General features: G+C 39.0%; 1 protein-coding gene across 1 annotated transcript in view; it reads left to right on the top strand.

The window, feature by feature from the left end:
* Positions 1-24,679, top strand: part of LOC108572283 — a 29,704-nt gene extending 5,025 nt beyond the window's left edge. The window contains 12 exon segments of the mRNA XM_017934482.1: positions 16,188-16,359; positions 16,441-16,464; positions 16,635-16,750; positions 16,841-17,078; positions 17,316-20,504; positions 20,593-20,790; positions 21,477-22,065; positions 22,241-22,486; positions 23,192-23,326; positions 23,584-23,861; positions 23,940-24,137; positions 24,438-24,679. Coding sequence (XP_017789971.1) covers positions 16,188-16,359; positions 16,441-16,464; positions 16,635-16,750; positions 16,841-17,078; positions 17,316-20,504; positions 20,593-20,790; positions 21,477-22,065; positions 22,241-22,486; positions 23,192-23,326; positions 23,584-23,861; positions 23,940-24,137; positions 24,438-24,679 — 5,625 coding nt within the window.
* The last annotated feature ends 944 nt before the right edge of the window (positions 24,680-25,623 follow it).

Below are 25,623 nucleotides of genomic sequence, written 5' to 3'. Positions count from 1 at the left end.
AGGTCGTGTAGCATCGTGTGACGAAGAGATTAAACGGGAAAAATTTTAAGGAGAGGCTTTGAGAGCGTCAAAGATGGAGAGAAGAGGAGCAAGGGGAACACCCTTCTTGCCCCTGTGCCTTCGCACTTTTAACTTCACAAGTTTGTCTTCAGAACGCTATCTGTTATCGCAGAATTATGCGAGAGGAGTAATATATTTGATTTTCGAAGGGTTGCAGTTTTACAGAAAAATCTGTTTCAATATTAAACTTGAGAAATTGGATTCTGCCCACTAAATCTAGCCATCTTCTCATCTTTGCATAGTATCAATAATGACGTTACATTTTCCTTTCACGCATATTCCATTTCGCGTATTTCTCTCCTTCCGAAAGAACGCCACGAAGACTCGACTGTCGGGGATTCCCGGGGAAAGGAACGCCAACAAAGAGCGTGATTAAAGCTAACGATAACAATGCTACAGTTCATCTTCTCGGTTTCCCCTGATTCCGGTAGTTATTCCGGAGGAGGCTTCGGAACGTTGCGTTGCTCGCTGCACCGTTCGCTACAACTCTTCCATTACCATCATCAACGCTTCTCTGATCAACTCTCCGTGTCTCTTGCCGGTTATTCTCCCGCCGCTTTTCTCGCTCCACGCTTCGGTACGTCAGTTCGAGTGACACTAAATCCGAGGTGGCACTGACCTAGCTGGCAGCTAGGACCACCAGAGGTGGACCGTTTCACGACTCTCCTACTCGTCGGTGGGTACTGTTATTTCACTGGCATACTTTGCTTGGAATACCAAATGAATTCAGTCGGAGAAAGATCGGAGAACCAGCAAACAGGGACAATGATGCATCGAGAATTCTAGCCAGAGGAAGATAGATAGTGGAGGATCAGTGAAGGATGGAATTGTTCGGCTCGCATAGTGGTCTAGAAAACGACATTTCGTGACCAAAATTTAAATTTCAACCTTGATATTTGGAAACAGTTTTTTCTGTAAAGTGACGACCCTTCGAAATCCAAATGTATCACTTCTTTCAGAGGATTCTGCGATCAAAGATAGCGTTCTGAAGACAAAAGAATGAAGTTGAAAGTGAAACTAATTGTTTTAATTACTCATTATGGAACATCGGAATACAGATTTTTATTACAATTTTATGCATGTGAGCAGGTAATTGTGTCGTAGGCATTTTTCAAACCGTTCAACTTTGAGAAGGTTTTTAAAAAAATGTTTGAATGTGATAGACGTCGGTTTTTCTTCATATAAAAGCTTACATACTTGTTGAAAAGAGTATATAAATTTTAGGTGTTACCTTTTAATTGTGTCTTTTTGAAATAAATTACTGCAAATAATCGACATAAAGATGTTTTCAATTCTGGCTACGAAGTACCATTTTCCAAACCACCGTGTATCCTCCGAATTTTACAAGATTTTCCGGGGAAATTCTCAAACAGGTTTCCCACAGAATGTACGCATTCTTCCCGCGTGATGTCACAACGAATGACCACAACAAGTGGAACGACTATTTCGACGTAGACGTTCTACCGGCACCTAAAACGTGCTACGAATTACTCAATAGGTATATACCAGAATTGTATAACGATTACACGATCGGTGTTCTGGTGTCACGAGTTACGAAATAATTCTACGCGTTGCATCCGTGCGCAATTAAAAATGATTTATTGGCTTAAACTTGAAAATTGAGTCAAGGAGTTGCAAGTAGCAACAAAATTTCTCTACAACAATTACGGCACAATTTTGCATATTCTCCCCCGTAAACCTTAACATTAGACAATTATGTCAAGTGGAACAGCTGTCCTACGAGGTTCGTAATCGTGAACACATGAATCAGCGATTCAAATATAATCTTGCTCGTCAAGAGCAAAAAGTTAATTAGAATCCACTGACTTCATTCCCGACTATGCGTAATCCTTCCCTTGTTCTCTTACGTTTCTTTCACGTGTACCTGTTACCTGGAAAGCTCTATCGGCGTATGAATACAATTATACAGCGGTTCGTGTAGAGGCGTAAAAAGGGAAACGATCACCGCAGACACGTTACAACCAAGCCGATAGGTACACGAAGATATGCGGAGTTTGCCCATTTTCCACGCGAATTCACACGAGGCAAACGTGAACGGCCTCGACCAGAGAAATTGGCATTGATCGTTACGCAGCTATGCGGTCACGATCTTGATCTTTGCGCACACGCGATCGTCCATTCACGCACAATCTTAGAGAAGGACTTGTGCCACGCTGATCTCTATAATCTGCGAGCTATTTGCATCGATTGTGATACATGTGACTCGAAAGTTTGAATTGGAAGAAACATCGAGCCGATGAATATAATTTACCTTGTAGAGAGATAAGATCATTTGGGAACGTTGGATTAGTATCGTATGAGATACTAAGAAATTGCTAAAACTAGAGGAATATTTTGAATAAAAGTAGATGCAATCAAAATTGGAATAATTGTATTGGACGTAAATGACCTCGATACAGTTAAGAGTAAATGACTAGCAATTAAATTTTCTGTCAATGGGGAAATGATAGATTAGTATGACAGGGGGACAGATTGGCAATATTTAATCTAATTTTTTCAGATTATTTCTTAGTAGAACGTGAAGGTGACCTCGATTGTTTAATCGGAAAAAAGGTATTCTTGCAATTTGTTAACGATCGAGCATTGGTCAATTTTAGTTTACAACATTTCTTTTGCGTCTGAAAAATTGTGGCGACCGTTATAGCTGAATATGAAAATTAGCAAAAATATCAATGTTTAAACTATCGATAATTTCTCATTTAAACCTACATATAATAGAACCTAACATTCTATCAAACATAATTTATCACGCGCAATCTTTCATCGGAAGACTTATTATCTTGTCAAATTATGATCAATTCAAACATCGAATAAATTAAATGCCCAACGTTCTGTTATAAAAGTGACATACCTGACCTCAAAAGTATTCGTTCTCTTCGTCCACAGCGATACTTCGAACAAATGAAATTTATATTGAAAATGAATTATTTGCGTCGCAACTTATTTCTAATTGTAACTAATTTTACGTTTACACAGAGGTGTTCCCGTAACTGAAAATGTCGTTTACTTATGTTAATTCCATTTTCCACGAATGAATGGAATTATTCAAATTCAAATATATGCACGGTGCTTTCCCTCTCGTGGAGAAATTTTTACTTTTCCCTCGAACAGTGAAACTTGACATCTGCGTAATGTTATTATTATCATTCTAAACGTAACCAAGAGTACTACAGGAACATAAAACGAAGGAAATTCGAAGTGAATAAATTAAAGTGATGCTTCCATTCACGTTCATTACCTTTGGAGGGAAGCTTTTAGGTCTTGGTCGATACTTCAATAACATTATGTCATAAACTGGTTAAACTAGGCCTCTGGTAATTAAGCCTCTTCGTTAATGAGCGAGCAGGCGGATCGAGATAGAAATACGAAGGGAAGGAGTGACCTTCCTTTTTGTCTAGCCAGGATCACCATAATAGTAGACAGTTAGGTTCAACGGACCCGGATTATGAGTCTGTGACTCTGCATACGTATCTGGACACTGCATACTACTCCCACAGTCACACTCAACTCACAATTGCTCTTCGTGTTAGTGAAATCCAGTTGAATTTATAATAAATTTATCCGTGATTCTGGCGATCGTAATCTCGATGACTCTATTTGAAGTAAGTTGTTTGCAATAGACCTTCGAGTATCTAGGATTAATTTGAATAACTGTTGCTCATATTGAAGTAGTGAAAATCCTTTCGTAATATGTGCACGTAGAATTGCATTGTTTTTCTTTATCTTTGTCTCTGTTGTTCATTGTAATAGTGATTAATTTAATTTTATTCATTTCATTCTTAGGTTTAATTAAAGAGCACTCGGATTTAAGGGATTTTTCGGTTCGAAGAGAAGTATTTTTATTTTATTTCGTTTTATTTATTATTTTCACCACGATAAACGTATTTCCAAGGAACGCAATTTTTTAGATTAAAATATGTCAGTTATGACAGCAAAAATACGAACTCGTGGTATTCCTGACTTCTCAAATTATGCTAATTTAAAATAAATAAATAACGAAATTTTGCATTCGGTTGAGTGTGAATAGGAAATGTGATGTTTCAAGTAAAATAACACAAATGTTATTTATTTACTATTTTCTCTGTTAAAATTTAACTCAAAATCAAATCCGAGAGTGTAGCTTACTTATGCCAAGGAAAATTCAATCAAATTTCTGTACCAGCGAAAATATAACTGTAGCAGCAAGATGATATCCGGCATAGAACTTCGAAGGCAACCTACGCCGTCTGGAAATCCTGGATCTAACAAGTTTGTAAGCAGCGAGGTCCTGAGAGACCCAGAAGGTCAATCCAGCGTGGTACATCACGACCCTACAGTTCCAGTACCTTCCGCTTCGTGGTAAATCAAGAAGAGGCGGAGATCCTGAACCGCCTTTCCGCTTTACTTGCAACTTTGTTACAAGAGCCGCTAACTTAAACTAAAACGGTTATGATCCTCTCACGGTTCACGTAATTCCATTCTACGTAGAGCGCAATCTGTATCCTTTCTTTATGGTCCATTAGACCCGAAACGTTCGGGTCGAAAGAAATCACGTCGAGAGATATGATACCTTGCTCAATGTGTGTTAAGTAGAATTTTTCTTCTGTGATCGTTGCGTCAGAGCTTAAGGACTTGTGAGAATAATGAACTCGTTGATTCATTCGTGAGAAACATTCTTCCTGTGTCTGTAGCTTTTTTTCTTTTTGAAGTAATGCGTTGCAAACTAGTGTAATATAAGAAATGGGCGTTTATTTATCTGTTTGCTTGGAATAGATGATGGTCAATCATTGGGATTTGAGATTGGAAGAAATTTTGAGAAGTAAAGGAATCTCAAAATTTGAGAGAAAGAGATATCAGAAGAATGAAGAACCTTGAGATTTAAAGAGTGGAAAGTATGAGCTTTAAATAAATTTTGAGAAACAAAGGAATCTCAAAATTTGATAAAAAGAAATATCACAAAAATGGAGAACCTACGTACAAATCTAAGAATCTGACAAATAAGAAAAATACACATCTATGCCTAATAAATGTCATCACATGTTACATATTCCCACAACGATGAGAAGACTTCGGTAATTACCCGCAAAGGCGTCGACAAATGGAGCACCGTGAACTTAAACAACGCGTGTGTACAGTTCACTTTCTTCCTCAATGAAATCAAGACTTACAACATTCTGAAAGGTGAAGCAGAATGAAACGCGTATAAAAACAAGTAGTGCATGCGCTCATCATCGGAGTCTCAATGAAGATGCACGTTTTTGTTACAACACCATACACGACACCTCTGCATTATTTATAATTCGTATTCATTTGAAAGAAATGCAAATTTCTACGCTATGTATACATATACAAAGGCGGACCTTCGAAATGTCCTTTGTACATTAACGCTGAATGTCCAACGTGATCCACGATGGAAGCACGTAGATGCAAATTTTGATTCGTTCCCAGTATTCGAGGATCACACGCGTACTTCCGGTCTCCTGTTTCGGTGATGGTATATCCGGTCGGACAGCGTAGCTTTATAATTATTACCGATCATTTTTATCCGTCAACATGTTCTACACATTTCTTCCATCTTTCTTAACGTTAATAAGAAATATAATTGTAACGATTGAAATATTTAACCAATTCTTTTTCAAGGGGTTAAAAACGTGGTGATAAACATATTTGGTCCAATATATCGAAAATTATTGAAGATGAACGAACGGTGAAAATTGATAAATTTTCTATTTTCAAATTCGTCAAATTACACTATTCCTCTATCGCTAGTAACAACTTTGAGTACAATTTTCGTCTCTCAATTATCGATAAGAAAAAAACACGTGTCGAATTTTTTTCGAAAGCTACCGTATACCAAAGTTTCATGAAAATCGGTGATTATCACTTCGGGACATTCCTTCGTAAGTGGTGGCATTCGAAAGTAAGAAGAATGTAATTCACAAGGGTGTCTTCTCGAAGAAGTCTTCGGGCATGGATATTATCTGCTGAGCCGTTCCAACTTCTTCGTGCTTTCAGAGTGATGATTACACGGCAGTAGAGAAAGGGATAAGGCTGTGGAAGAGGTAAAATTGTTGCTGGACACACGGGTAACAACGGTTACAGCAATTACACACGCGCCGAGGAGATCGTAATCTCTCCGAACCGAGAGAATCCTTAAATGCTCTGAAACCTCGCGATTTCAAACTTAATGATTATTTATCTGTGCAACGTAAGTTTAAATTAAAGCTTGAATAACAACTTTAATGGAATATTTTTCATCCTTGTATTAAATACTTTTGCAATTAAGTGATACGGGGGAGATTCGAATCATCGTTATCGTTACGAACTTTTTAATTAAAAGCAATTATAAAATAAACGATACAAGAAAAATAATTAGACACATAATTTGATATATCGCGTTGATAGAAGAACATTACACGGTTATCTTTCGTGTCAAGATTAAATATCTTCGTAACACTGCGTCACTCTTTAATTAACGCTCATTTATAATCAGATAATTCAAGCTTTCTTCCGTACATCCTAAACTGAAGCAGCAAGATGCTCGATCGCATACTAACTGGGTTTTTAGTTGCTCTTGCTGATTCTATAATGAAATTATTTCATTCCGGAGTGTGACTTGTGAACGTAATGAACTTGCTTACTTCCGTATCAAGCGTTTCCTAGCTCGCAATGTCTACGCGTTAATAACTCGTCATTTTTTTTTAACGAAACAACGAATCAAATTTTATAGTATTCGTCATTTCGTCGTTTCACGTAGATTCAGTTAAAATTTAAACTAAAAATATCGATCTTTTCTCGACTTACGTTGTTCACAGCCTTGAGAAACATGGAGGCTTTGAGAAAAGAGGCGCGTTTAAAAACGCAGCGCTTTTACACGCATTGAAGTCACCGTTACTCTTCGCGTTGCAACTTCCGTAATTTTGCGAATTTTTCAACGAATTCTTTTTTGAAACACTTCTAAGGAATAATTTCATAAATAATCGAGAAAAAGGCGATACACTCTCGATATAATGTTAAGAGAACATAAGCTCGATAACAGTAAAAGTTGTTAAAGGAATAAGAAGGCGATGGGTCAAAAAGGACCCGAAGACCGCACTAGAGTTAAGAACAAAGTACAGAATTTTCCTTAAAGAAAGCAAATCTGCTATATTTAACAGCTGTTCGCTAACTTACCGAGTCTATATTTATCTCGAGTCTGTAATGGGATTTGAAGCGAGTACCAGAACAGAAAAATGCGAGGTCTCGATCGGTCTACTTTTTGCTGCCTCTTCTCTTTGCTCTCCTATTTGTCGAAGATCAACTTACCGGCAGATAAAGGGAGGACGTGTACAGATGCGAAACATTTACCATTATAGGCGCCACTTGGTGCATTGAGCCCAAATGTATGCAATTTAACTGGAATTCGAGATCATTTAGAGCGGCAACTGTGAATAAATCAACTCGAACAATCTGAGTACACTTACTTCGATTTGAAATTTCATTTCTCGTACAACACCGTAATACCGTAATAATCGAAAATTTACGAAGTAGGTACCTAGAATTAGAGAAGAGCAGTTTCGCAGATTTCCCTATCCTTTTGCACACATCAGCGTTGCACATTTCTTACGTGCATAATTATACTTGGAACTATGCCGATGACTCATATTACACTTTTACGATCGGAATAATTTCACACTTCCCGTATGTCTATGTTATAATTAATGAAAAAAAAAAAAGAAAAAAACAGTCAGACTTTGATGCTTCGTTAGACGTCGAATATGTAAAACTAAGAATTGTTATACCAGCGGAGGCATTGAAATCTCCGTGGCGTTATAAGTGGGGCACGATCGACGAAAAAAGGTTGGGAGACACTGATCTAAACAAAGTACTCACGTCGCGTGTCTACAAACAGGCCGAAATTAAAAGTCAAACGACTCGATATATCGAGCCTCTGGAACCCGTTTTGCACGAAATAATTAGCAAGCCACGGTGATGTTAGTGGGAACGGGCTCGAGGCTGTTCGCAATTGTCGATGCCCTGCCCGAGTGGCGGGTACCTTAAGGCGGCTTATCCTGAATCTCTTGCTTTACATCGTGGCGGACCTGTTTCGAGGAGATGTAAAGGGGGCGAAGGGGGAACCCCATTCGACCGATTCTTTTCCCAATGGCGCGCGGCGTGGCAGCAGCCCTTTTCTGGGGGGGCGTCCGATCGTCTAAGTTCGGCACTGAACCTTCATTACAACCTGTATATATCTGCCTGCAGAGAACGTACCCTACGTACACGTTTTCTAAGGAGTCTCATTAAGCGAGACAAGGACGCGAGATATACCGGCGACCTTGAGAGATCTTTGCACTCGCGGTCGCATCTTCTCCTGGCGTTTTCTTCGTGTCGCCCCTTCGAAGGCCGCGAAATGACTCCGCCCAGGTCATGGTCCACGCACCTGCGTGCACATTGTACCTGTGCGATGCAACTATCTCAACTGTTCCTCGCGATCGCGTTTCTTTTTTTTTTTTCCTCCTTTTCGCGTAGTCCATATCTCTGCAATAATGTGCGCGTGTGTGTGAGTACTTTGAACTTGGACAGAAAAAGCAATCGAACATTAACTGATATTTCCAAATTTTTTCACTATTTTTTGACCGTATTAGACACCAAACGAAACTTTGTAAGGTAAAATAACACAACATAGCGGAAAAAGCTTCGGAGCTTATTTAGTTCTTAAAGAAAGAAGCGACGATGAACGTGTTAATACCGTTGCTGTAAAATGCTACCTCCATAACGCAACGGACCGAGATCCATTCGATTTATCAGCTTTCATCGCTTCCAATTCATGACGTTCTCTCGCAGCGATGATTTAAATGTGCCGTAGTGATTCGACGATAAGAGGAATGATGTATGGGATTTGGTTTCGACCGGTACATCTTCCTGATCCTCTGCATTTCACGTGCAAAAGGGAGGTTTTCGTCGTTACTCTTTTTCTTTCTGCTGGCCAGAAATTAGCCACGTACCCGGTTCTCCAAATGTGTTTCTCGTTTAACCGATAAGTAAGATGGTAAGATTGATCCGTTGTTCTCCGTTACATTTGAATGGAACAGATCCTCGTTGAAACTTATTTACGCGAATTTCCTCAGGTATGAAGAATGATGTCACCATCGTTCTTTCCTCCACATTTCTCCACGATTTTTTGCAAAGCTTCACGACTCTATCTTCAAACATGTCAAAGACTTTTGCGCCACTCTTTACATATTTAGAAGCTTGTTACTTCTTTGAGCAGAAAATCGAGGGTCGAGTAAAATCGCGTTTGCTTGTTTGTCGTTGCAGATCAGCACGCCTCTTAATGAAACGTCAGACGCATTTTTACCTGGTCATTCATTACCCCCTTGTTACATATTTCCTAATATGCATGTACATACGGGCTGCAAGAAAAATTAGCGGTCTATACTTAAGCCACGTTACCGAGCATATCCAACTATGTGGATCACAAAGCGTGGTAACAGCTAGGCGATTCTTGAAAAGGCCATTAGCTTCACTACCGCGAAAGTGCGTTACTATGACTAAATGTAATAATCCGTCCTCCGGAAATAAGACGCGTGTGTATACCCTTCGTTTTCATACGTTAACTCTGTCTATAACATTTTGCAGGACCGTTTTCCTAGGAACGTGGTCAATTAAGGAGTCACTCGTAGAGCAGAACCGGCGTGTCCTTTCACGCTTCACAGAGAATCGCTGAATTTCCGGAATTAATTTCGTCGATACCTCTTCTTCAACTTCTGCCGCGATACCTTTGTCTTCGATCGTTCTTGCAACATGATTAACGACGATTCTGTTGCGGCCCTAGGGACCAGAATTCGTGAGTTCGACAGGCCGTGACATACAGGTCATCCCATAAATCAGCTCCTCCATGTACGCCGTAGCCTCTGCCGTAACCTTCTATTTACAATAGAATTCACTCTTTACGAGCCACTACCACTTCCAAAAAAATACCTTGACCAATCGTACTATCCTCTGTTAGATTTTTCTAGCGAACTTAACATTGAATTTACCTTGATTAATGGAACAAAATTTCAATGCATAGAGCTTCAACATTTTATGTACCTTTGTTACCCTCTGTTTTATAGAAAAAACGAAAATATCAGGGATTTTTGTATACCTTCGTTTCATCATCGAGAGCTTTTGTCAGAGTTAAACAGAGTGGTTGGAAATCATAAGAAAGAAGTTAATTACTTCAGTTTAATGAAACTAGGATGAACGGTCAATTTAAGTACCGCAAAAAAAGTTTGTTACTGGAGAATAATAAAAGTTCTGCTTGGAATGATAAAAAGAAAAATAAATTTTCTTATTTGTGGAGGATAAATAGATATACCGAAATTGCCAAAGCACTTAGCGGATTCGAGGAAAAAGAAATTCGACAATCGTGAAGCACTTAACACTGAGAAAACCTCGCAAGAGGTGTAAAGTCCCTGAAAGCGACGAGGTATTTCTTTGTAGTAAAGCAAACCACCGTTCAGGTTTCTCTTTGCAAAAGCTTTTTCAGCGCTACGCCAAATAAACGTCGATACTGTGAACGGTAATGGCGATTCTAACAGCGGACTCTATTCCTTCTGTGAGTCGCCGACAGACCTTCGTCCTTCGGCGGAAATTGCATAGCTCTGGACGGCTCTTTTGTCGCTATAACAAGTAACGACCTACACGCCAACCAATAGGTTCCATAGAAACGCTCTCTGAATGCTTAATTTAAAATATCGATCTTCTCTATAAACAGCTTTGACGTTGGATAAAAAATTAGACGAATATCGGTATAAGTTTGACGTGCTTTTTTTTTTACTATCGGTTGATTAACTGGATATAAAACACACCGCTATGTTTTCCTTCTGCTGAAGGTACAAGAGGAATGACTTCTTTCCTTTTTTTAAATGTAATTAAGGTCGCATCAATTTCTTGGTTATTAGCGACCATAATTGGTGGTTATTCTATATTTCGCAATGAAGGTTTATTCTTGGGACTATATTGCTTCCTTGAGATTTTCTTCTGTTTCAAAGATTTCTTTAACCCTTTCACTGCACCGAATTTAATCCTTAATTTTTCTCTTTGCGTACTTGCACCTTAATTTTTTAAAATTTTAATTCAATTCTCTAGAGATCTTTTTTTTAAATTTTAAAATACCGACATAAAAGATCTCCTAACGACGATATTGAACATTCTCGAGAAAAGAGGTACATTTGCGAATGCTTTCGGCAGAAGAACGACGGTGGAAACAAAGTGTTTCTACAAAGGCGCTAATGAAGCGTACAAGAAAACGAAAGATGCCAATTTTGTTACGACCAATAAGCAAAATTTCCATGAAGCAATTCAGCATACCGGACGATTACTCTTCATCGGTTCTTACGGCAGTTACATGCAAACGCGATGAAAATCGCGTTCCGTTCTCAAGGGACTGACCCAAATTGCAGATCACTATCATCTAGAGCATACTGACGAGATGAGGCTGACTCACTGTCAATGAGAATCGCATAAATCAGCATCGTTGATCCATGACTCGGTTCACTTTCAGATCTAATTTGAAGTGTCAACGATCGAAGTTCGAGCTGATAAATCCGCAATGAAAAACAATGGAAAACATCGATCTGTTATTTAACGCGTTACATGGAACCAAATGACACAACTTCCTGATACATTTTTTATACATTTTAGTACACTTTACTGAACAAAGAAAGACATTGAAAGGTAAAAGAATCCCGCAAGATATGCAGTTTTTTAGTATTTTCATCCTTTTTTTCGTAAAATGAACAAGCATAACATGCAATTTTAATTGCAAACACTGTGAAAATTATTTTAAATAGAAATGTTTACTTTTTTAAAGGAACTTTCTGGATAAAAAGTAGAAGCAAAAATAAATATAAATAAATTTACGCGATAAACAAATGTATACTTTATATGATAAATCGAATCTCACGAGGCCGAAATAAATAAACGTAGCCACGCTCCCGAGAGCCTTTTTGTCCCCTTAATTTTTCTCATTTCTCCCTTGTTCTGTAATGCTAATGAGAAAAGATAGCCGGTAATAAATCAAGGAGCACCATAAAGAATGGATCTTTATGAACTCACAGTCCTCCCAGCGATACCACCACCTTCTTCCTGCTAATTCTTTGTCCTGCAAATATACCGTGCATCGTTTAGCACATAATAGGGAGCTTCGTTAAAATATTGGGTTGTCCGGAAATTTCGTAGCGAAATTTCGGAAGAATTCAAACCACCGTATCTCTGTATCTAATTCAGATAGCGGCAAAAGCGAATAGATGTTTTACTCCATAGTTGAAAACGAATTTAACGCACTCCTCGAATTATTCTTAAGATAAACGGAGGCAGATATAAGTCAAACTATATTTTCCGCGATGCAGCGTGGATGTTGAATTTTTTCTCTGTTCACCTTATATTCCTCAATTTCGCTACTAATTTTCCGGACAACCAAATATTTAAAACGTGCCCGAGTAAAATTCACAAAAAAATCGAGATCTTTCCTTGGCAAAAGTTCGACCTTCCAGCATAGCGATTTCTCACAAACCTAATGCCCACTAGCATTTTCCTAAATTTCGCTGCGAACTTTTCCGAACGACCCGATATTTGAAACGTGAACGAGTGAAGTTCAGAAAAGAATCGAAACGCGGCAAAAATCGAGAGAGTCAGATCTTTCAGCACCGCGATTTCCCGCAAACCTAATGCCCACCAGCGTGTTTCGTATATAAATACGTGACCATCTTGATCGCGGATGGAACGTTAACACGTGTGCAGTTAGCGGCTGGCATTGTGTCGGAAAAAGAGCAGGCAGAACCGGTGCACGATACTTCTCACCGAATCACGACATCGATGAGCCCTTAACGGTGCATCTAGCCTACGTGGAATTCTCTTAGCCGGTGGATTTTCAATTCGATTCGCCCGACAACCGGTAATCTAATCGTGCAAAACCGTTTGCCACTCGAGCGTATGCTCGATATATACCATTTTAGCGAAGCGTAATGTACCTCGAAACGATCGACGAGGTGATAGTGTTTGCGATTAGGTTGTCCCAACGTCGATACACGTTGCTCTGAACGGTTGGAAATGTTTGATGAAAATAACATTGTAACCACGTCCGTGGTAACGCGATAATGCAATTTGTTCCCGGGGGAATATCGCTCAGAACGTTTGATCTTTGGAAATCTCAGCCTTCGAGAGGTGAACCCTTGTATCGGTACTTCGCACGAGGATAGCTGAAATTGGTGTTATCGATTTCTGAAGTGTTGGTGGTGTTAGCTGAGCTTTCGTATTAAAGAATCCTCTGATTCTTTGTTGTTTCCTTAGAAGTCGTTCAACTTTTAACTCGGAAATGAAATGTTTAACATATCTCGTTTCAGATAGAAATTGGAATTATAATATTTTGGAACTGTGTGAAAGGACTCTTTCAGAAATCTTTTTAACCCTAGTGCGTTCTTCCGCTGGAGTATAAACTTTGTGGCTCTTGGGTCTTTCGTGACCCAAAGACCTGATGTGTAATCATTTTTATTATACGCTTATTAAGGGAACATAAACAAATATATTAATAACAATTTCATTCTTAAGTTATTAAATTTCATTCAAAGTTACTAAAAAAATGAGAACACGATGGGTCAAAAAAGACCCGAAGACCTCACTAGGGTTAAATTACCTATCTCTCTACTGGAAAATTCTATTAGATGCAAAGAGTTAACTATAAAAGTCACTGTAATATTTTTTTCCATTTCTGCTTGTGCAGTAAGCCGAAAAATATCTGCGTTTGACTAATGAAAATTTAACCTATGATTACTGTCGCGAGCCAATCCGTGACTCACAGGATGTGAGTCTCCTCTCTTAAGCTTGTTACTCATCGAAATCGTTTATTCGATAAACTTAATAATCAAGTGTATTTTTCTCGATATTCCATCAATTTGCACGCGTTATATGTGCACGGTGTTAGAATAAAATGGGATAATAATATTCAGCTCGTATCAGAGCGTACTTTTCGAGGGATTCGTTGGCTGTTTTTCGAGGCAACGACCTCAGCGTACACATTGACTTCTCCACTCGCATGGCCATGAAGTTTCTATCGTACTCCGCGAGCGTGAAATTATTTTTCATCATCGATCAAGTCGTTAACTTCGCATCAACGTCAGGCTGCGTTAAATGAGCGTAAGATCGTGACAGATGTTAAAGGCTGTTCTCATCGACGCGACCTTCAACATTGTACACGTTTTACAAGAATTAATTACAAGAATAGCAACAGATCCGTAAAATCTTGTCTCGCTGTAATTGTTTCAATCTCTCCGAGTGTTCCTACTTTATTGTTCCCGACACGAACAAAACGACCTCGAAGTGTACACTACGTCTCGAACGATGGTTCTTCTTTCCGACTATCGAACATCAATTTCGTGATTTCACGCATCAACTCTGTGAAAAATCTGACGTCGCAACGGACCGTGACAATCGTTACAGCATATTCCATTCCGTGGCTGAGTCTTTTTGTTCTCATTTTTCAAGTATCACTAAAAGTAACGCCAAATTGATCTACTTCGCGGAGCCTTTAAGCACACTGTTTTTCTTCCCTCTGATTATGTGTGCCATCACGAACATAAATTTTATCTCCTCAGAGTTGGAATGTGTTCGCTACAACCGCGACAGTTTCAGATAGACAAACGAGAAATATTCACTTTAGAGAAGTATTTGTTTAAAATAAACACGTCGGATAAAGAAGTCCTTCCACAACAGTGAAAGATAAATTAACAAAGAAGCTTGGAGCAATATTAAACCGCGAACAGTTGAAAAATTAATTGCCAGAATGACGATCTTTTAAGAAATTCCACTTTCCTAAATTTATATTATTTTTCTAAACAATAGCTACAAAATAATTATAACTTTTTCTTTCAATTATAATCAAGTACAGCTTGATTACTATAGCAGACTAATATTTAAGGGAAACTTTATTTGTTTTGAAATCATAACATGCTCCAAACTTTTGAGCAAGAGTGTACTATCTTCATGTACAATTTAAAGAAGAGATTATTTTTCGAAGTTACAGCAGGATGATGAATTCGATAGGCTAGACGAAGATTTATAAATATGATAACTATAAATTTGAATGTATCTATAACCGTACAGAGTTACGTTCGTTTCAACTATTACATTCCACTGACCGCCGAATGGAATGGTATACTAAGTTTTCTGTACGATCCCACCTGCCGCGCTTGACTTTGGAAACTTCTTTCCTTTTTTTTTCCTTTTCTTTTTTTTTGAGCATTCCTTCTCGGCGCAGGTACCGTTACTGGTATTACTGTACACCTGACTAAAGTTATTGCGCGTTCCGATTATTGAATCGTCGAATAGCTGCGGTTAGTTGGTCAATAAACGTATGCTGCTCTCAAAAACGAAATCTCGGTTGCACGCGAGCAATAAACATTTCGCAAAATTACTTCCTTACTGTGACCTTTTTAATTTGCTAACGAGTACAATTTCTCTACGTAACGAGAATAAGTTAAAAAACAATTCAGTGCAACAGAACGAAGTAACAAGGTTTTCCTTTTTATTTTCTTCAACCCTTTCACTGCTGTTGTCGCCTACAGGCGCTCCGACAATTTTCTCGTAGTGCGCTCTTGGCGCCTATAGGCGTTTCGAATATTTTCTCGCGCTGCGACTTTGCCGCCTACAGGCGTTTTCAATATTTTCTCGCTCTGTGCTCTTGGCGACTTTTGACACACTTCATTTTTGCCATTTACGCACTTCCACCTTAATTTAATAAAATGACAAATTTTTTACAAATTTGAAAATGCCAAAGCAAAAGATTTTGAAGTCGCTTTGAACATCTACCGTCCGCCACGCGTGTTACGAACTAAAATCTGTCGCAGTGAAAGGGTTAAAGGGTCAAATCACTCCTGAGGCCTGAAAATGATACCTGCTTTATTTTTTGAAAATTTTTCACAAGTACATTATTATATTACCCTTAAAGAGTGCAAGAGTATTTTAATTAATTTAATTTCTTAACAAAATGGCGCTACCTCGATTTTTTCAAACCTCAAAGGTGGTTTAACTCCTTAATTGTCATTATTGCCATTGAAAATGTATGTATCTCGATCAGATATAAACATGCACATCTTTTTCGATTGTAGAATGATTATTACTTACCGCCACGCTCTACATGGTCCAGGGTGTCGCCACAACAAACGAAACAGCACAGAGGCAGCACAACATGGAAAGTCGGCAGTGCGATGTTAATTGTCTCCGCGATGCTAGTATTAATTGCCGTGTTTGCGATTGCAGGACTTGCGTTATGGATGGGAGGTTCGTTCACACCTTATGATTCTTGCTATACCTATCGAAATTATACACATAAGATTAACAACGGACCTTATTTCGTTTCAGCTCTTCGAACAGATTCAAAGAATGGTAAGCGATATGTTTTAAAACAATCAATATATAATTAATACTAAATGCTAGCCTAACGCTATTTTGCTATCGTACGATTTATCGTCACGTAGCTATAGATTGTTTGTTAGAAAACATTAGAAATTATATTGCAATTAGATTAATAAAGTTCATTACGATAATACTTTCAGCGATCGTTGGGTTCTCCTGCAGTTTCAGGGTGGCTAAGGGTGAGAAATATAATCCAATGTTGAAATTAAATACCAGTATGGTGTTCCGCGAGAAGGAACGAAAATACAAAAATATAGTAAGTGAGATAATCAGTTTTATTGTCTGAAAATTTTCTATTAAGATTTTTTACAAATTTATAACTGACGAATCGCTCGTGTATTTTCAGTTCGAACTGTTATTTCGAAGAAGCGTCATAAGCACCGCGTACAAGCAAACAATCATAGACAAATTCGAAAACGGGATTTTGAAGGTTTTCTTCAGGATCTATCTAGACAGAAGGAAGATACCACGATCGATCACAAATGTCGAGGACACGATCAAAGACATTATCGCGAAAGAGACGTACTCATCGTCCTCCTTGTTCAAGGATATGGAACTGGACCTCACTAGTGTATCGGTAAAAAGTGAGTAACCGTTAGAAGCAACACCTGATCGCGATAAAGTAGTATCATCATAATTACCCAATCATCGACTTAACAAAAAGAAAATTCTATTTCTTAGACAGTACGTTACAGTTTCACCCTTGTGCGGTTCTCTGGTCTTTTTTGACCCAAGGAATTTAAGTGTCTAGTCTAACGAAAGAACGCACTACTTATGCATTAGTTTGTGCAACATAATGTGTATTCCTTTCCCTAATTCAGGAATAAACCAAGAGGTACCAGGCAGCCAAAAGCAAACGCAACAAAAGAACGCGATGATCACGAAAAACGGTCTTCTCCGGCCCACTCGAAACAATTCCCTAATCACGAGCTCGAAAGCGAAATCTAAACCGACCAAGATCGAATCCACCGAGCCTGACATCGATTTCAGCAACATACCAACGATTCAAGGAACCTACAAAGCCACGCATGTGAACCTTACTTCCACGAAAAACCAGACTTCCACTCAGGATCCTATGAAAGTTCAATCCAACGCGAGAAACACTACCAAGGTATCGTTATCTCCCGAAAAAACTACCAGTAAACTGGCCAGTATTGAAGATACCACCGAAGCGAGTCAAAGTAGCACGCAAACGACTGCTAAAATAAAGGAACAAGTCCATTACACTGTGCACAATGAATCCTTCAACGACACAGCCGCAGAAACGGTTAGAAACGTCACTGCTACATCCACGAGCCCCACGACACAAACTAAAGACGAGGATCTCTTCAAGGATTTTCACAAACCCGACTTCGAGACATCGCCGTGGAAGCCTATCATACCTGAGTACGTTAACACAGAACTGAAATTACTGCCGGACAACGTTGGTAAGGCTACCAAAGTGAATTACAAGGTGAACACCACCGACGTGAATCTCAGAGACGTTGTTCTCAGCACAACCGCGAAAACTCCTCAAGAAAACGACGAAACGAAGGTTCCCGAGCCTTCGACACCTCGCACGAAACTTCCAGAACCGCCAGAATTGTTGAACACCTACATGGACGTTCCTGGAATGAGCACCTTCGACATCGGAGACTCGGACTTTCCAAGAGACAGAATTGTTCCGCAGGAGATGGTGAATTTTCGAGTGAACGGAAAGTTCAAGAACAAGATCCCTGGACTATTGGAGGATGGACAGATCTTCACGGAACCTACGCCGTCCAAATTCGACGACGATGAGAGACCAGAGATAGAAGTAGCTGGTCAACTGCCATCTGAGACCTACGATATTAAGCTTCGAACCTCTGCTCAGCCTGAGAGAACTGAATTCTCATTTACGAGACCCGATCGATTCGCGAACGAAAATGAAACCGATTGGAGAACTCCTAGCTCGCAGATGTACACTATAACAGACAGTAAGTACGGGGATTCTGTTGAGAAACAGGACGACGGTGTCAGAAAGCCTGTCGATTCGACGAAAGGAAGCAAAAAGAAAGTGGACGAGAGCAGTGTGAAAGATAAGGAGAACTCGGAGAATTTCTTATCTGGGGTTAGTTCGACTCTCAGATGGCGAGCTCAGGAATCGGTTCATACAGAGATTAGCGAAGAGACAACGACGAAAGCGTCAGCAGTGGGAGTAGCAGAGCCCGTTTCAGATATGGACGCCGAATTGGAAGCGAGAAATCGATACTCGGACACCCAAGCCATCGGTAAACATAGGAATAACGCTTTGCAAGACAGAAAAGTCGACAAGAATACGCAGGAGCCTGTGTACACTAGCTACAAAACGCCTGATCTGAACGGAGCTGGAATTAGACCAAGTTTGATCGAGAGTTCTGGAACTTTGAAGCCCTTCAGGCACACGATACCCGTGGATAAAATCGCGTCCGTTGTTAGTTACAACAAGAACGAGAAGGAGAGTTTGCTGAAACAAGAAATAAACACTGTAACAGATAGCATAATCAACGACGAGGAAAAGTTCACCGAGGACACTCGATTGAACGCAGACTTGAGCAGCGAGGAAAGTAGCCAGGAAAGAAACGCGACAGAGGAAGAAGCTGTAAAAGTGTTTCCAGTGAATTTGAAGGAAGTCGTTACATTGGAAACGATAAAACATGAAGATGGTAATACTGAAGCTAGTGCAAGGATCGAAATGTCTGAACACACGGAACCGACGAAATCCAGCACTGCTGAGAGTATAATAGACGATGACAAGTTTCTGAAATTGAGCACGACGGAAGTTTATTCCGAAATGATACACCCGTTGTACAATAACGTGGATAAGTTAGTCGTAAAGAACGAGGGAACTAAAGAAGCACCGCCGAGAAGAATGACGATGAACATTTCAAGGAACTCTACCTTCATCGAAATCGACACGCTGAAGCACACACCTGGAGAAGTCGAAGAAGACTTCAGTTCATCGAGAAACAAATCTTCGTCGAACAAAACCGAAGACAATTGGTTTTTCAACGGAACCATCTATCGACCATTCACCTCTCCCGAAACTAGAAAAAAGATCTACAACGACACTCTGAAAGCTTACGTGGTAGAAAATTTGGTCACTCTGGCACCTGCCAAGAGTAACACCGGAGTTGGAAGACCTATCAGGCCAAGACCTAAGCTCGACCGGGAGAAAACGATGAGAATCGACCAGAAATCCTCTAATCGAAGTTCCTCGGACGATGCTACGCTGTTGGAACAGTTGTTCGGTGTATACAATAACAACAGGAAACCGACGAAACGCGATTCGTTTAATCACGAAGATCCCATTGAAACGGAAGCAAAAGGTAAAGAGAACTCGAACACAGGACACGCTAGGTTTGAACAAATAGTAGAAGTGGTAACGTCCATCAGCACGAAGGTGTCCTCGAATTTCAAGGAAGATCCTGTGGTACTTAAGTTCGTCGTCACGAATTCGACCTCCCTTCCGGTGATACACTTGCAGTCTCACGAAGAAGGAACCTCGACTCCTCCAACATCTGCACCTGAAGGGATCTCTACCGGGAGCAAAGAGGAGAACAGATCCTTTAGAGATCAAAATTTGAAGAAAGAAGCGATAACGTGGACAGAGAAAACGCCAAGTTTGACGTCCGCAGACGTGCAGACGTCGGACAGAAAAATCTCCACGATCGAGGAGAATCGATTTCTCTTGGAGAAGCTGAAGCAATTGGCTGAGATTGGAACGGAGAACGAACCGGTGAAAGGTAAAAATAATTCTAGACCGGAGATGTCCCCGTCTCACATTTTGAGTGTAATATCGAACGTGAAATCTGACGATCATCGACCGTTGACTGATTTCGAGAAATTGAAGGAGATCGCTGATATAGCGACGGGAAATGAAACTCTGATGAACTCAAGTGCGGGATTCACGCTGACTCGCGATGGTATGGAAATATTCACGAAGATACTGAATAAAATCGAGGATCGCACCGATAAGATGATCTCTACCACTGAAGACAACTTGGAAACTGGTAATTGTTTGTTCAGATTTGCAGCGTTTTCTCTTCTTTTTTTGGCAATGGATTTAACATTCTCATTTGGCGTCATGCGTTTTCACAGATCGTTGTTTCGGTTTCCTATGCAGAGATGGGAAATGCTTGCCCTCCAGTGGTAGATGCAACATGTTAGGTGAATGCCCGAATTCAGAAGACGAGGCGAATTGTACGTGCGCTGACTTTTTAAGGGCGCAGCTCTTACATCAGAAGATTTGCGATGGCGTGGCGGATTGTTGGGATTACTCGGACGAAACGGACTGCGGTATTTATCGTTCGCTTTAATTATTGAACTTAGTTAATTGCTGTAATTACGCTGTAAAACGCGGTGAATTATTATTTAAAAAATAAAAAGGTAACAGCAATAAGGCTGCGTTAATTAATTTCTTTTTACAGACATATTTCATAAAAACTTATTTTAACGGTAAAATTACAGTCTACACTTGTACATATATACATTTCTTTTAAATTATTAATACCGATAAATAACACGCTTGAAAACCTGAACACGTCAAATTACTTGCAAAATTCATAGTTCTTTTGTTAATATTGTTGGTAAAATTGCATTATTAAGTTGGTGCATCTGAAGCGTCGTTTTTTGAAATGAAACTTTAGATACACTGTGTTTCTTCTAAAAAAAATATATTTAAAGGGATTCCTCAACCTGAGGTGTCTAAAAATAGGTAAAGTTTGGGAATTTTTTTCATAGGTAACTACTAAATGAAAAGTTACAATTTTTTCAGAGAATATAAATGTAACTTTCAGCTTCTTTCTCTAATTTTTAAAAAGCAAAAATAGAAATTTTACTCTTTGAAAATTTTTTTAAAGTAATGACTAGCATATGTACAATTGTTTTCATTTCCCCCTCTGCAAAATTCGATAAAAATTAGTAAGTTCATTTTTATCTGCAGTTTAGAGTTTGATTGATATCAATCTGATACTTTACACTAGATTGGTGCGAGGAGGGCCAATTTGTTTGCGGTAACAGTCGAACGTGCATAGACCAACGCAAAGTTTGCAACGGCTACACCGACTGTCCTGGAGGAGAGGACGAGAAGAAATGTGCAGCTCTGATAGACGATGGCATAGCTCTGTACCCATCACCTGAAGGACACTTTTCGGAGATAGAATCGACTACTAACAAAGACATCCTCTACGATCAGGAAGCAGTGGAATCCTCGATTTTCGAGTCAACCACCTTGCACGAGCTGAAAGATACTATCCAATTAGAAAAACTTATAAGCACCAAGGATGAACCTGCGATTAAAGAAGGATCGTTTCTCGATTCTCGTGAAAATTCTAACGCTACAACCCTCGTCTCTGGAAGGGAAATATCCTCGAACGGAAAAGACACCTTGGCTCATGGAAACTCGATTCACGTAAATCCAAAGAACGACACAACGTCGATAATCAGTATTACAAAAGAGATCAACAATTACAACGAAAGGGGCTACTTGAACATCCGAAAGAATGGGAAATGGGGAAAATTGTGTCTAAGTGGAATGGACAACCTTTTGCAGGAGAGACAAGCTGTCTGGACTTTTTTTTATTTACAAAATTTCTTTTTTATGGTATATTCGACAACTAAATTATATTCGTAAAAACTAAATGAGAATTTTCACAGTAAAAAATCCTGGTCTTCAAACTTCGGGAAAAGCAAAAATATTTCATTTAACAAATATCATATTGCAAACGAAATTATACAAATAATTATAAATTCGTGGAAATGCGATTGATATTTAATTAAAAATCACTTTCAGAGATTACGATACGGTGGAAAAAGTATTGGACGATAGTCCAACGTCGGTCAGATCGTACTATACTCTATCGTACAATGAGAAATCTCTGGATAAAACGATCCTGACTTTCAAGCCTTCCGAGTGCCCGAGCGGCGAGATTCTCAGGGTCAAGTGCAAGAACTTTGAGTGCGGAATAAGAACGCAGGCACCGTCTCAGGCCAGGTATACGGGCTGAACCAGTTTCTCATAATTATACCTGACCGGATCATTTGCAAAACTATTTGTATACAAATGCGCTCCGGGGATAATGCATGCCTCCACCCTGTGATTCGGTAATAACAATATATCGGTCGTAAAAACCAAGTTGCAAATGATCTGCATAAAATTAGAATTATTACGATAGTTACCGTTCAGGATTATAACGATGATGGTGATGATGAACTTCGTTGTGATGTACTGGTGGCCATAAAGTTTTATTGCATAAAATATGATGTTAGGTCCAGCATGTCTCGTTTCAGTCAGGAAAGCATGTCGCTTCTTCTTTCTGTCTTTTTGCTGTTCATACTCTTCTGTAATTTGGAATCGTTGATAGATTTTGTTGGAAGGGAGAGATCGTTGATCGACGTGCTTCGTGTAACTAAAAACAATTCGAAATTGGAGAAAGTTAGATATTATAAATTTAGATATTATAAATTCAACGATCGAGAGATTCAAAAATCTTTTAAACTAAACATGGTTTTCTTTCGCAAAGTGAAAAATTATCGATACAGAATTTAAACCATCGAATTTTTAAATATTTCAAACGAAAGGCAATTTAGTGCCAATTTTCATATACTAACCAAATTTTAAATATTTTGTTAAATTGAACAAATGTATCGCTTAAAAAAACATACATTGAAATAGATCGAATGTTTCACGACGTTCTAGGATAGTCGGAGGTGGTAGCTCGTCGGCCGGAAGTTGGCCATGGCAAGTTGCTTTATACAAAGAAGGTGACTATCAATGCGGTGGAGCTCTCATCAACGAAAGATGGATTCTCTCCGCGGCACATTGTTTTTATCAGTAAGCAAATCTATAATATGTTAATCAAACGGAAACAACTAAAATCGATTAAATACCTAATTGATAATATCGTGAAACAAAAATGCAATTCTTAACACATCTTAGAATCGGATCAGAAAATTTCTTACATATGAACAATAAACTTTCGTGACAATATTTACAAAAAACATTGCTAAGATATAATTTACAATCGTAAAGTTTAACGTTTGAATCTAATTGATGCAACGATTTAATTGAAATTCTAATGTCACTTGCAGCGCACAAAACGAATACTGGGTGGCGAGAATCGGTGCGACTCGTAGAGGAAGTTTTCCAAGTCCGTACGAGCAGGTCCTACGTTTAGATCACATATCTCTGCATCCTGATTACATCGACAACGGATTCATAAATGACATAGCGATGCTTAGACTTGAAGAACCAGTAACATTCAGCGATTACGTTCGACCAGTATGTCTGCCTCAGTCAGAGCCAAAAAGTGGTACTACATGCACGGTAACCGGTTGGGGACAATTATTCGAGATCGGAAGGATATTTCGTAAGTATAGTGCTATTCGATGGTCGTTAAGAGTACTATTAAGAACATACCCGTTAATAACAATGTTTCATTGAACAGCGGATACGTTGCAAGAAGTACAGCTTCCTGTTATTTCAACGGAGGAGTGTCGAAGGAAAACGCTATTTCTTCCGTTGTACAGAATTACGTCGGGAATGCTTTGCGCAGGATTGAAGGATGGCGGAAGAGACGCTTGTTTGGGAGACAGCGGAGGACCGTTAGTTTGTTCAGGATCAGACAACAAGTACACTCTTCATGGTAAACGTTCAACCTATTTTAATGACACAGAGAAACGATAGACAATATCAATGATATTACAAACACATTGGGTTAAATTGTAATAGTAAATCTTGTCGTTCTATTTAACTACTCTGTTACTTTATCTTCTTTAAAAATGGCAGATGAAAGGATAAAATAATCAGAAAATACCATTTATTCTTGGGTACCTAATTTATTTAGGTCACAGAATAGTTGACACTGGACCATACGCACAATATCACCTCGTATCACCTGTACAAAGAATAAATTGCATTAAAATCATGTGGTTGTTCTTTTCAGGCATCACTTCCAATGGTTACGGTTGCGCCAGACCCGGAAGACCCGGAGTCTACACGAAAGTACACTACTACCTTTTTTGGGTCAAGTACGTTATTTCGAGACAGGATATTCCATCCTCGATAGCTTCCTGTAAAGGTCACCGATGTCCTCTGGGGGAATGTCTGCCGAAATCTCGAATATGCAACGGGTTCTTAGAGTGTTCGGACGGTAGCGACGAACGTAATTGTCCTGTTAATCTGTAGCGAGGAAAAGACTGAGCGTTTTCGTATTTATTTGTTCGAACGAACGAATTAATTATTTTTTATGAGATAAGCCTAAGTGTGAAGGCAGGTAGTAAGAAGATTAGCTAATTCGTCGCGAACTATGAATTTTGCAAATAACATGAATTACACAGTGCAAGTGAAGGGATAGAAAACAAAGGCAAGATGAACGATTAAATGAAAAAGAGTTGTTGAAAGAAGCATAGATATCAAAAAGCGTTTCGTTTGCGTTTAGTCCGTCTTCGGAAACGCTGTTGTAAAATATCAAATATTTGTTAACTTTATATAGATGTGCAATACATAACTAGAAATCAAAAGTTAAGGATGAATGTTAGAGAGTACGGTGTTTGAAAGAATCTCGATCGTTGATAATGATCAACAGACTACTGTGAACACCGATTCCATACTTTTCTACTACAATTATCTTTGCATTTTTGATAGTTAACATTGATACGTTCGAATTATAAAAACAGATCTACTAATGATTACGCATTAGAAGATTGCACGCGCGACTCGATTCGTTCGAAGACAGTGCGAAAATAGTCGCGCAAAGTTAGTATTTCAGAGTCACTAGCGCTCGACTCAGGAATACTGGGTAGCATAGAAATATTTAAATAAACCTGGCATTCTGATTCTTTTGGCTTGGTTACAAAACGAATCTCTAGGCCACGTATATTGTGCTCACTATTTCAGTGTCTTCGTAAGTTCAAATGTTTTTTTAACATAAAGTATGTATATATATCGTATCTAACTATGTAAAAAGATTCGTTTAATACTAATAAATAGAAGAATTAAATAAAACAAATAGTGCCGTTGATCATCTTGTTTCAGGAAAACACTCAAGTCTCGTCTTGACGCCTGAAAAATATACGAAATTAGGATACAATACAGTATATTCTCCACAAGTGTCAGACCGCAAGGAAGCT

Source organism: Habropoda laboriosa, unplaced genomic scaffold (genome assembly GCF_001263275.1).
Source record: "Habropoda laboriosa isolate 0110345459 unplaced genomic scaffold, ASM126327v1 scaffold65, whole genome shotgun sequence".
NCBI lineage: Eukaryota > Metazoa > Arthropoda > Insecta > Hymenoptera > Apidae > Habropoda > Habropoda laboriosa.
This window is presented reverse-complemented; position numbering and strand designations above follow the sequence as displayed.